The sequence below is a fragment of the Chinchilla lanigera genome, unplaced genomic scaffold (genome assembly GCF_000276665.1).
Source record: "Chinchilla lanigera isolate Chin_1 unplaced genomic scaffold, ChiLan1.0 scaffold00015, whole genome shotgun sequence".
Lineage (NCBI taxonomy): Eukaryota > Metazoa > Chordata > Mammalia > Rodentia > Chinchillidae > Chinchilla > Chinchilla lanigera.
In genome coordinates, this window is record NW_004955416.1 from 14,242,804 (window position 1) to 14,255,300 (window position 12,497).

The following is a 12,497-nucleotide window of genomic DNA, read 5'->3' on the forward strand; positions in this document are numbered from 1 at the left end:
AAGAAATCAAATAATAACAAATGCTGTCTAAACTGCAGGGGAAAAAGAAACCTTATATCGCTGGTGGGAATACAACCACTATGGAAATCTGTATGGGGCTTCCTCAAAAAACTGAAACAAGTAATTCCATTTGACCCAGCTATTCCGTTTCTAGGTATCTTCCTAAAAGAGTGAAAGGCATCATATTATAGTGATACATGTGCAGCTGTGTTTCTAGCCGCACAGCTCATGATAGCTAAATCTTGGAAGCAGCCTGTATGTCCACAGACGGGTGGATAAATAAAATGTGGCATTTACACACAATGGAGCACTACTCTGCCATAAAGGACAAATTTGAGTCATTTGTAGAAAAATGGATGTGCTTTGAGCCATAATGTTAAGTGAAATAAATCAGACACACAAGCTTAAATACTTACTGCATGATTTCTCTTATATGAGAAACCCAAAGTATAAACAACACAAAAGGCAAAATAAAAGCTAATAAAAAACAGGAAGATAGAACTTTGCAAATGGAAAGAGCAGAAAGAGATGAAGGGGAAGTAAAAAGAACTAAGATGTGTTAGATGCATGTAACAACTCCCCACGATGAATGTAATCCTTATGTACTACATAATGCTTGTAAAACTTTTTAATTTTTTTTAAAAAGAATTTAGGAGCAAAGGAAAGGCTTGAGTTGGTGGTTAGGGAAGGTCCCAGGTATGGGACTGCGCAGAAATAAACATGAGATTTGAAGTCGGACAGACCTGGGCTCAGATGCTGGTTTTGAGCACTACTCTTTGCACCTCGATGGTCTGATCTATAAAATGGGGAAATTGAAACATGCAGGGCATTGCCTGGTACACAGCAGGTGCTCAGTAATGGAGCCCTGGGAATCTTGCTCAGTGGAGCAGTCTCCCTCCTGACCCAGCTGAGATGTCAGGCCCCAGAGAGAACATTCCAGGGCTGCTCTGGCCCATCATAGCATGTAGCTCCCAGGAAGATGGCTTCAGGCCCCCCGCAGAAGGAAGGCTGTACCTACCCCGAAAGAGATGTAGGCACCCAGCAGGCTGCCGGCGATGGTGGCGTAACCCCCAGTCATGACCACATGGATCTCGGAGAGTGTCATGTCTGCCAGGTAGGGCTGGATCAGCAGGGGAGCCTCGGTCTACAGACAGGACAGGCATCAGATGGAAGGCTGGGAGCCAGCAGATCACAGTGAGTCCTGGGTCCCCAGGGGAGAGGGCAGGGTGGGCTGAGCCTCTGTGACCTTCAGCACCGGTCCTCTCCACGCAGGACCCCAAGCTCCCATGTGGACAGCCCACCACAGGCCCGGCACCCACGACGCACTCACTGCCTCCCTCCCGACCTCTGCTCAGATCCAGCCGCCCTCTACCCAGGAACAAGAAGAGAGCCCCAGCACGCAGCACCCGCTGGGGCTGCCACGTCCACTCCAGGCCTGTGCTTCCGGAAGGGCCATGGGGAGGCCACAGCGAAGAGCGGGGGCCTCAGAGTGTGAGCTCACTTCACTTCAGAACTGCTCACCCAGTTCTGTTCTGTTTTGGGGGCACTGGGGATGGAACCCAGGGCTTAAGCACACTAGGCAATTGGGCGACACTGTGGCCGCACATGTGTGGTCTTGACGGGGCCCTCAGGATGAGTGGAGGATGACAAGTGGTGACAGGCGGGGTGGAAGCAGAGGGAAGGGACATTCCTGGAGAGGTGCAGCTGTGAAGAGAGAGCGGGCACGGGGTCCTGTTGGTTAGGACTCATATTCAGTTGGAAATCCAAGGAGCCGGATGGGCATGCTGGTCTGGAGTCTAGGGGACGGGTTCAGGTTCAGGTTCCAGAGAGGGATGGGGCATCAGGGGCCATGGGCTGCTGTGGTTCCCCAGGAGGGCATGTGGACTCTCTGGCAACAGTGCTGCCGTTCTGTGAAGGCTCCCATCCTCTCCCCTTGAGGGAAATGAGGCAAAGACCTGGAAGTCTGGTCACCTCGGCAACAACTTGTCCAAAGCCAATTTACCTTGGTAGCCCTTTGTGTCACCTGATGTCACACGCACCACAATTTATATTTCTCCGCAGAAATGGATTGTGTTTACAGGCTCTCACATGAAATAAGAGCTTTTGTGTCTCACAGTTGTCTTCCTCTTTTGCCTCATTTTGGACACCTCAAGGGGTTTGGGGGACAATTTATCTCAGAGGACATCTGTCTTAATTGGTGAATAACAAACCAAACCTTTGAGATCAACTCATTTGCACTATAGCAAAAAAAAAAAAAAAAAGACAAAAATTCTCCAAAGCTTTCTAAACAATTGGATGAAATACAACATCTTTTGGCAAGCGTGTCTCTTGGGAATTTAGGAGTGAGGCAGACCAGCCAGGAGAGACTCTGGAATGGCCTCCAGAGTCCCCCCTCAGGGAATCGGGCCTGAACGATTCAGTCACGTGTAGTTTGGAAAACACATCTCAGAAAGATGGAGAGGAAAGGAAGGCAAAATGATACAGAGGGAAAAACCCTGGCCAGGAAGGAGAAAACCCAATTCCAATCCTGGCTTATCCATGTGGGACCTCAGTCACGTCACCCCATGCCCAGCCTCAGTTTCCTCATGTAAGACTTGTGAAGGTCCCAGCCCAGGAGAGTGTAGCCGCCCCATGGAGGACCTCAGACACCCCGGGCAGCAGCCTCTGGTGACCCCAGGAGAAGGTTGCCACAGCCATTCCCTGACTGAATGAGAGCTGGGGCCCCACCCTGCCCTCTTTGGGGGATGGCAGCAGCACCCACCTGGCTCACGAAGATGTTTCCTGCCACACTCAGGGTCTCGGTGGCTGAGGTGCCCATGGTGATCTGCATCAGCCAGGCAATCTGGGGAGGGAGCACATGCTGCTGGTGAGCCGACACAGCGGGCTGCAGAGTGAGCGCCCGAGTCCGGGGTGGGAGCAGCATCCACATCTCCCTCCAGCTCCCCACCCAGCACAGCACCCTGCTTCACTGAATGTCCTCGCCAGCACTCAGGCTGAGCCTTAACTGCCGCTGTGCCAGTAGCGAGAGGTGGGAGCTCTCAGGGCCATCAGGTCACAAAGGCTCTGCTCTTACAGTACTGGGCGTAGACTCCCAGTACAAGGCCAGGTGTGATGCCCACCCTTCCTCTCTACATCTCACAGGCTTGCTCGTCCCTCTGCCATGGAGCGGGCAGTGTGGAGGCCCTCACTCCATCCAAGTGCCATGTTCATGGACTGCCCAATCTCTGGAGCCTGAGCCAAACAATCCCCTAGTGTTTACAAATTACCCAGCTGTGGTGTTCTGGTAGATCAACAGGAAGTACACTGAGGCAGATCTCATCCGCATCCCCCAAAGGGTACGTTTATCTTCTTCCAGCCATGGAGGCTAACCACTACTCTAGCCCACCTTCAGGGTATGCATCTTAATTACGAGAGTGCCAGGCACCATATCAGGCCTCTAAAATGTGTGTTCTCCATCTGCTTAGCTAAATATATTTGATAATTGGTACACACACACACACACACACACACATACACACACATACACACCTGCCCTTGGAGATTACTGATACATATTAATTTAGTAAAGGCTCTAAAAGGTCCCGCTTGTTTAAATTTGTTTAGCATTGTGTCTAATCTGGTTTCTCCAAATTATTTCATCAGGGATCCCTCTACTTAATAACATCTACTAACTTGCTGAGGAGCCAGGGTTTCACAGAAGAGCATTTGGAAGATACTGTGAGCAGCTCTTCCTCAGTCCAGATGAACCCTGACTCTGAGACTTTCTCCGCTGCCTCCCTGGCTGCCCTTTTTGCGTCCTGGCCCATTGGTCCTTATTTCTTCCACTGTTCCATGGAGGGTGTAGTTTCAAGCCCGGCTTACAGTTCCATTTGTCCTAGCCCTGTGATGGAACACACTCTCCAGGCCCAGGGACATTCACCTGCCTCATACTGCAGGGTGTGCTCTTAACATCACCACAGGTTGTTTCTGCATTGCTGGCAGCCACCCACGGTGCTGACTTACTCTGAGCTCCATCAGCTTAGACTTAAGTCTCTTGCCAGGTCCAGCACTAGCAAATGCTGTCTCTTATGTCCTGGTTTTATGCAGCAGATTTTAGGAACATAAGCACAGGATTTGACTTCTATACCAGCTAACCCACTGTTACAGTGTAACCCACTGTTACAGTCTCTCATGATCTTTTGGGTATAAATTATATTTTCCCTAATAACTCAGTGTAGCCTCAAGACTAGAATCTTCCCACCCACAGGGACCACCATGGATATTGGTGCCATTTCTTTTTAATATCACAACAAAATACCTGTGAATGAATGTTTGATTTGCAGTAGAGTCTGGGAGAATGTGAAAATGGGAGGAGAGGATTCTGGGAAAGTGTGGACCTCAAGAGCAAGGGCTTCTGGGAAGGTATGGACCCTGAGGGCAAGGGATTCGAGGAAGGGATAGACCCTGAGAGTAGGGAATTTGGGGGAGGATGTGACCCTCAGAAGCAAGGGATTCTGGGAGGATGTGGTTCCTGGGAGCTGGGATGGTGGGACAACCCTGCTGTGGGGATGGGAACTCACCTTCAGGATCACCCATTGCATCAGGCCCAAGTAGTAGAGCACTGACATGACGCAGCTGAAGAAAACAATGATGGGCAGAACCTGGCAGCAAAGGGAGCACAGGGGCCAGGTTAGAGGCAGGCAGCGGCAGGGGCCAGGCAGCCCCTCTCATCTGAGACCTGGCCACTTGGGCTGATAGGCTTGGAGAGAAGCTGTGACCAGAGCAGGGAATGCCAGTGTTGGCATGAGGGGCCTCTTGGAAGCACTGCTGTCCTGTGCTCCCCCTGTAGCGACAGTCCATGGGCTGCCGCTCCACCACAGACAGGGTCAGTGCGCGCCCTTTAGCACCAGCTTCTCTGTCTCAGGGTTGGGGCAAAAGGCTCCCTCCAGGGCTGCTGTGAGTGAAAGGAGCCAGCTCCAGCCTGGTAGCTTGCATGGTGTCCCTGCCCCCAGGGCTCAGTCCCTGGCCCGGGGCTGAAGGAAAGTGCCTTGTCACTGGCTTCCCACTCTCGCTCTGTGTCAGCCAGCTCAGAGCAGACTCACCCCGCACCTGCGACCAGCACCTCATCCTGTCACCCCTTTCCCTCTCCGGCTTTGACCCCCCTCCACATTCACTCCACGCTCAGCAGTCCCTCCCCCCTCCCATTCATCCCTTCCCTTCCAGGCCCACAGCCCAGCCAGGGCTTTCGCACGTGATGCCCAGACTTCAGCTGAGGGAGGACTGATTTAATAAGCGGTGGTGCGGCCACAGCACAGTGCCCCAAAAGTCCAGAAAAAAGAATGAGAAAGTTCTCTGGGGAACCAGGGGGATGATTTCTAAGACAGGCTGTGAAACAAGGAAAGGAAGGTTCACTGCAAGGGACAGAACTGTGTGATCTTGTGTGAGGCCAGGGTGGCACCGGTGCCCCAGGGCGGGGAGGAGGGGCGCTGGGGGTCAGGCTGGGAGGAAGGTTTGCTTTTCACTTGGTAGCCTTTTGTACTGTTAAGAGTGTTTGTTCTACTCATCTTTCAAACACTTAATCCCTATTAAAGTCATGCAGAATTGACAGTGACAGTGCAATGTTCTGATGCTAAAATGTCAGTGGGAAAATTGGAATATTGAAAAAAAAACAAACATAAGGAGCTTGGAAGGCAGCACTCCTAGGACTTGCTTCTATGTGCTGGGGCTATGAGGATTTTTTTTTTGTCTATTTCTGAGTTTCCCATCTGTTCCTCTAATTTTCTAGAACAGGTGGGCAGTGAAGTGAAGGGGGAAAGGCAGAGGAGAGGTCTGGGGCGACCCACAGGTAGGTGTGAGATGCCCAGGCACCCAGATGGCGCATGTTACATGGACTGCTGGGGAAAGGTCAGGAGCTGAGATCCAGGTCAGCTGGAAATGTGTTGGAGGGGGGCAGACATGATTCCCTGAGAAACCTGCCTCAGAGAGCAGAGCAGGGCTGAGGACAGGGCCCAGGGTCAGCACCACCGAGGGGTCGGGAGGACCCGGAGGCCGGAGGACGTCCAGGGAGGCCGTGCCAGCCGCTGAAGCGTGCATCCAGCCGGATGTGGGGTGGCCACAGCTCTGGCTCTGGGAGGCCTGAGTGGGACCCTTGGCACTTCGCAATTTGGGGGGCCCTGGTAACCTGAGTGAGAGCAGTGTGAGAGTGGGGGTGGGGACAGAGGCTGGATGTCAGCTGACCAAAGAGGGGAAGTGACAAGAGGCACAGCTGGCAGGGCTAAGGGTCCAGCAGGGCTTGTGCTTGTCTTTGAAGGGAGAGTCTTGAGCAGCAGATTTAGCTCTCCTTCCACATGCGGATCACAGCCTCAGGTGGCTCCAGCCAAGAGGAGAAACAGCCCTGCTGGGGCCGTCCCTCCCACACACTCCCCGCCACATCTGTCACCGTCACTGCAGCTGGGGATGTCATCTGACAGGGAACAGTGCTGGCTCCCAGAACCCTCTCTTGCCGGTGACTCCTCCTTGCTGCCTGGGGTGGCGACACTGGCTGATGATCACGTACTGTCTAGACGGCCTGTGCGGCTGGTCATGCGAGGGGCTGCTGGCAGCTGGCAGGGCTGCACAGCCAGACTGAGCCAGGAAGGAGGTGCCCGGGCAGGTGGCCGGACTGCAGAATTGGCACCAAGAGAATTATCTATCTGCAAGATGGGGATCTGGGAAGGAGGAAGGAAGCTGCATCTTGAATTAAGTGATGACTGTCTAGTAAGGGAAGCAAAAGAGAACAGAGGTGACCTCTGACTTCCTAAGGTGGAACATTTGATCCTAAATATGTTTGCTGTGGTCATGTGACCTCATAGCCCAGGGTACACCTCTGGGGCCTGCAGTGCTTGGGATGGCAGAAGAACAGAACAGCCAGCTCAGAGCAGTGCTGCCATGGGAAGACAGGGGAAGCACTAGTAAGTTATACTATGTGCCTACCATGAAGTCCTACTGTGTGCCAAGCACCCAAAGTACAGTGGCTCACTGAGCCTTAAAGCGATTGAGGTAGATATTAACTGTCTCCACGCTGCAACTCTGGGAGGACTATTACCTACCTGAGGCCACACACCTCAAAAGGAACAGACCGCTGGTCAACAGGCATATCACCAAGGTCCTGCGGACCCAGCAGACTTGCCCTGGGCAGAACTTGCATCTCTGGCTTCAGGAGCATTGTGTATCTCTGCTATAGACTGAATGTCTATGCCCCGTACCCCAAGTCATATGTTGAAACCTAAGCTTAAAAATGATGGTATTAGGAAGAGGCATGGTAGTGCACGCCTGTAATCTCAGCACTTGGGAGGCTGAGGCAGGATTGCTATGAGTTCAAGGCCAGTGTTGGTTACAAAGTGAGCTCAAGTCCAGTCCATACTGCATAGTAAAACCTATATCAAAAAGACCAAAAAAAAAAAAAAAACGATGAAGTGCTCTTATAAAACATGTCCCAGAACTAGATATGGTTGCACATCCCTGTAATTCTGGCTATTCAGAAGGCTGAGGCAAGAGGATCAAAAGTTTGAGGCCAGCCTACTCAACTTTGCATAAGACCCTGTCAGTAGAGTACTTGCCTAACATGCACAAGATCCTGAACCACAAGTGGGATTGATTAATTACAAATAAAGAATGTTAAAAAGAGCTAGGGATGGACCTCAGTGGTAGAGTATTTGCCTGGCATGCACAAGGCCCTGGGTTCCATCCCTAGTACCATGGGAGGTGGGGGGAGAAAAACAGCAGCACCCTCCGGCCTCCATCAGAGCCTGACCCTGTGGCAGCCTAACAGCACAGAATGGTGAGCAATAGTGTTTGCATACCACCTGGTCCATGGTTGTATTACAGCAGCCAGATGGACCAAGACAGTTGGTCCTCTTCCTCCAGGAAGAGCCAGGTGGGTGCTGACCCCGGCTTTGCCAACTGGTCTACCCCAGAAGGAGGAGCTCCCGGCTCTCCTGGGCCAGTGGGGTGCACAGTGTGCCCATCTGAGGGATTCGTGAGGAAAGTGAGCAGTGAGCCCCCATCCTAGGGTTTCAGATCCAGCCTTTCCCAATCTGCACCACAAGGCACCTTTGAGACCACTGCCCTGGAGTCCAGACTACTTCTTGGGGCAGACATGCTCACTCTGCCTGTAATCAGGCTCCAAAGGCAGGACCATGCCCACCGAGGACTGCCCTGTCCTTCCCGCCCCCAGAGCAAGTAGAATCCTCCGCTCATGATGACTTCCTAAGGTTGTGTGAGCAGACCCCATGTCCCCAGGCCCAAGATCCAAGCACTGTAGACAGTGCTCTGTCAACAGCTACAGGCCGCAGTGAGTCATAAAGCTGAGGATCCCTCAGGGGCGACTGCGGCCAGGATCGCAGCCCCAGCATCACCAAAGCAGGGCAGCTCAGGTCCACCACACTGGGCTCCTGTTGTCTCTGCTCGTGTGCCTGATTTCCCATGTGTGCCACCCCTTCGCCCAGGATGACCTCACCAGTCTGCCCCCTCATGCCCATCCCTGCCTGGAGACCTCATTCACAACACAACTCTCTTGCCTCAACTGTCCCATGTCCCTTTCAGCCATTCCACCCCAGTCTCCATGGCTTCCCACACCCTCCCTGAAGATGGGGCTTGCTGAGGGTGCCCCACCCTCTTACCAAGTCCTACAGAGCCTTCCAGGCCTTATCTCATTTGATCCATGGTGTGTGTGTGTAAAATCTGGCACTGCTGACAACTAGGGACTACAATCAGCCTCAGCCAGATACCCAGCATCTCTGGAGAGATGAGAACCAGGGGTTCCTGGGGGAAATCCAAGCAGCTGTTCTAGGCTGAGGAAGTGGGGGCATGTGCCGGAGGCTGGAGCCCCAGGAGAGAACGAGCCCATGACCCCAGTTCAACTGGCCCAAGGACACGGAAGCTGGGGGTGCTTGCGTGGGTGGAAAGTTACTGGAGGGACAGAGAGCCAAGGTGGAATGACGAATCGCGTTGAGCCAGCCAGGAGGTGGCTGCCGCGTTGGCTGGGCTGGGCTCCAGGCCCAGGGTAGGTCGAGGGCTGAAGAAGTCCCAGAGAAGGAGTGAACTTCCTGAAGAAAGCGCTGGACCTCGCCCAGCGGGAAGCAGCTCAGCAGCTCGGATTTTGGAAGTCTGAGTGAGCTTGGGGAGACACTCCAGGCAGAACTGGCCAGAAGCCGAGGACCAGAGGCACATGATTCACAGAAGAAACAAGGAAAACTCCAGGGCCACCCCTGCCCCTTGGTGGGCGAGCCCCAGAGACAGAGACAGAGACAGAGGGACAGGGAGAAAACAGTGTGTGGCATGAAATCTTGTGATTAGTGACTCTTGGGAAAAGGAATTCTGCGGCCAGAGAGCATGTATCTCAAGTCCTCCCCCACGCGGCCTGGCTCTGCTAAGGATACACTGGCCACTACACTGAACCAGAGCTCGTCCAGAGGACGTGACCTCCCAGGGCCAGGAAATTGTTAGTGGTTGTCTGACTATGAAATGCAGAGGTTGGCTAATGATAAACCCCCCTCACTGGTTACTTCCCTCTTCGCTGAACATGGAATCTCAGAGCCCTTTGCTGCCATGGCTACAGTTCCCAGTGGGCACTGTTGTGATTAGAGGTGGCCAGGAGCTCCCTGCTCCCCCCTGGGGTGTGGTGGGACCCTCTGTAACACAAAGGGAAGCCCCACAGCCACAGAGCTCTCTCCTAGAACTCAGGGCCCAGAAACAGATGGCTCTGCGGTGAGTAGGAAGTGAGGTGGGTACCAGGTGTTTGTATTCTCCAGGATAGGAGGACACAGACAGCCAGGGCTGGGGTGGAGAGGACACTCCCAGGGCTGGGGTGGACAGAGGAGGCTGGGCTCCGGGAGGCAGCTGCTGCACTGCTTGCCCAGCACCCTTTCCCTGCTTCTCTGCCTCTGGGCTGCTGGGGTGACCAAAGCCCGACTACAGTTTATCACACACCCACCCAAGGCCGAGACAAGCCCACCCAGGGCTTCCTGCTGGAGCTGGTAGGAAACTGCCTGTCTGTCTGTCTTTCCTTCCTTGCCTATCTCTCTCTCTAGATCTCCAGTGTGGCTGAATGTGAGCCTGGTACATTTCTGCCATCTCCACAAGGCAGCCTGCCCAAGACTAAAGCCAGTACTGAGAGAAGAGAACCAGGATGTAAGTAGGGCAGGTCCCAGTTCATGTTGAGCACCTGGATCCAACAGAACCTGAAGCTCCTGAGTTTCCTGGTTATAGGAATGAACCCCCCCGCCAAGTCAGTCTGCATTGTGTTTCTGTCATTTATAACTAACTCAGGGGCTAAGCACCCAGCCAGGAAGTGTAGCCTGGTCTCCCAGCTGTGACTCAAATTGCTGAGCCATAGGAGAAAAGATCCAAGGTTCCATACCAGTGCTACTTCTCCCAGGCTGGATGCCACATCCAGGCTTTATCCTATACTGTTGGGGACCACTACAAAGTGGCTCTGAGCAGGATTTAATATTAACCAATTGGCTTTCTGTGTTTACTTGTGAGTTGTCTGAAGGCCACAGCTTAGGATGTCTGGCTCCAACCCTAATTAACTACAAGGAGACTGCAGCTGCAGGCATCTCACTCCTGCTGTGAAGGCCTTCCTGCATATAACATAGTTCTCCTAAATTAATATAATGTATTACTTGAAAAAGTCCTGCCCAGATTCCCACCTTTGCTTGAGTATCCTCCTCCTTTGTTTGTAAACCAAATAAATATGGGCCATCCAGAGCACTCTTTGGCTAACTCAGAGAATACTGAAGCTGTAAGAGTTAGTCCCTCCTGGTGCCCTAAAATCATTGCCACTGTCTCATTTATTTGAGCCTTCACCGTCCACTCGCTTGGGAGATTGCGGGCCTGATCAGCCTGCAATAACTTAAGGTTATTTAGCCCGGTTTTTGATACTGTACTAGACCCAAACACCCACTTGTAGCGCAGAGGACCCTAAAAACAAGAATTCACAGTGGGAGTGAAAAGCTCATCCTGGGAAATACTCCAGGTCATGCATTTCTACGGGCTGCTTCTAGCGGTCAGTGTCTCTCCCTCCCAAAGTCAGGTATGTGTGCCCTTCCCTGATTCCCACAGCAGAAGCTGAGGGTGGGCCCTCTGGAGGGGTCCAAATGGGTCCATCAGAATCCTGCCCTGGGACTTGTGTAACCGGGGTGGCACAGAAGAGTTGCCCCAGAGTCGGGTCACGCATCGTGAGGATGGACGCCGTGTGTCCCCCGGTCAGCGTGAGGCCTGGAGCAGCATCACCAGTTCTACCTTGCCCAGACTGGAAGCCAAGAAGTGGCTTTTCTACTCTTTAAATCGAGTTACAAGTTTCCATCACTGGGGACCAAATAGTCCTAGAGATACTGTTTTCTTATAAACCAGGAGAAAAAAACGACCACCTAAGGTCTAGGACCTCTGGTCACCATGCCTAAGGAGAGGACTCAGGAATTGGCCCAGAAGCTAAAGCACAAGAGGACCTGACCTGGGGCTCGGATCTTGACCCCAGTCCTCACCAGCTGGGTCACCTTGTGCCACTCAGAGCCTCCAGACCCTTGGCTGTGAACAGGGGTGAAGCATTTCCCTGCAGGGTGCTTGTGGGCTGAGAACCCTATCTCGCCCTCGGGGGGACCTTCCCCTTCTCTCCTAAGCTCTTCTTCTCTGCTGCACTTAGATGCCAGGAATAGAAGGGACAAAAAGTTTCATAGGGGCCCTGAGCTCTGCTCCCAAACCCGTGTGGATCTCCTGATCCTAGAGGGCTGGGAAGGCTGAAGAAAGGGCTGCTCAGCCCCATTACTGGCCACAGGGAAATGGTGGGTCAGCCAGCAGCAGGGGAGCTCATGGAGCAGGGCATTCCCAGTAGGCAAGGAGGGCTTCCCGGGGGGCACACAAGGGCCACTCCTTATTTGCTTCATTCATTCCTTCGTTCAGCAAAGAGCAAAGTCCCTGGACAGGGCTTTTGGGGCTCAGGGCTGACAGGGGACACAGAGATGACCAGTACCAATGCCTTGTCCTCAGACGGCTAAATGCAACCACATGACACATGGCACTAGGTGTTGAGCTCCACGTGAGCCACACCTCTGTCTTGCCTTTGTCCTGTGATCTCTAGGTGACTTTTTTCCTGGATTATGAAGCTGCTTCCTGCTGCTCCCTGCCAGCATCCTGGCCATCAACCTTCCCACCCACTACTGACCTGTCAGCCATCCAGGGCACCAGTGAAATCCTTCCCTATCCCAACCCTAGGCGGCTCCTCGTGTGCTGGGGACAGAGCCCAGAGGCCCCAAACAGCTCTCAGGCTGTCAAGCCGGATGTGGCCCGGCTCCCTGGCCACGCCAGCACATTGTCACCCCCATGCTTTCTCCCAGGCCGTTTTCTCTGGCTCCATTTCCTAGCTCCGTATCCCAGTCCTTCACATCCTGATGCTCTGAGACGTCCTCGGGGAATCTTCACTGTCCTAGTTATAAACAATCCTTCCCCCCAACCCTGGGGATCCCCAGGCACTTGCCTCT

General features: G+C 53.2%; 1 protein-coding gene across 3 annotated transcripts in view; it reads right to left on the minus strand.

The window, feature by feature from the left end:
* Positions 1–12,497, minus strand: part of Slc28a1 (solute carrier family 28 (concentrative nucleoside transporter), member 1) — a 41,552-nt gene that overhangs the window by 16,393 nt on the left and 12,662 nt on the right. For all 3 annotated transcript variants that reach the window (XM_005381488.2, XM_013512687.1, XM_013512686.1), the window contains exons 9-11: positions 4,560–4,640; positions 2,762–2,842; positions 1,019–1,144 (exon numbers count right to left, since the gene is read on the minus strand). In XM_005381488.2, coding sequence (XP_005381545.1) covers positions 1,019–1,144; positions 2,762–2,842; positions 4,560–4,640 — 288 coding nt within the window. The remainder of the gene's footprint in view (positions 1–1,018; positions 1,145–2,761; positions 2,843–4,559; positions 4,641–12,497) is intronic.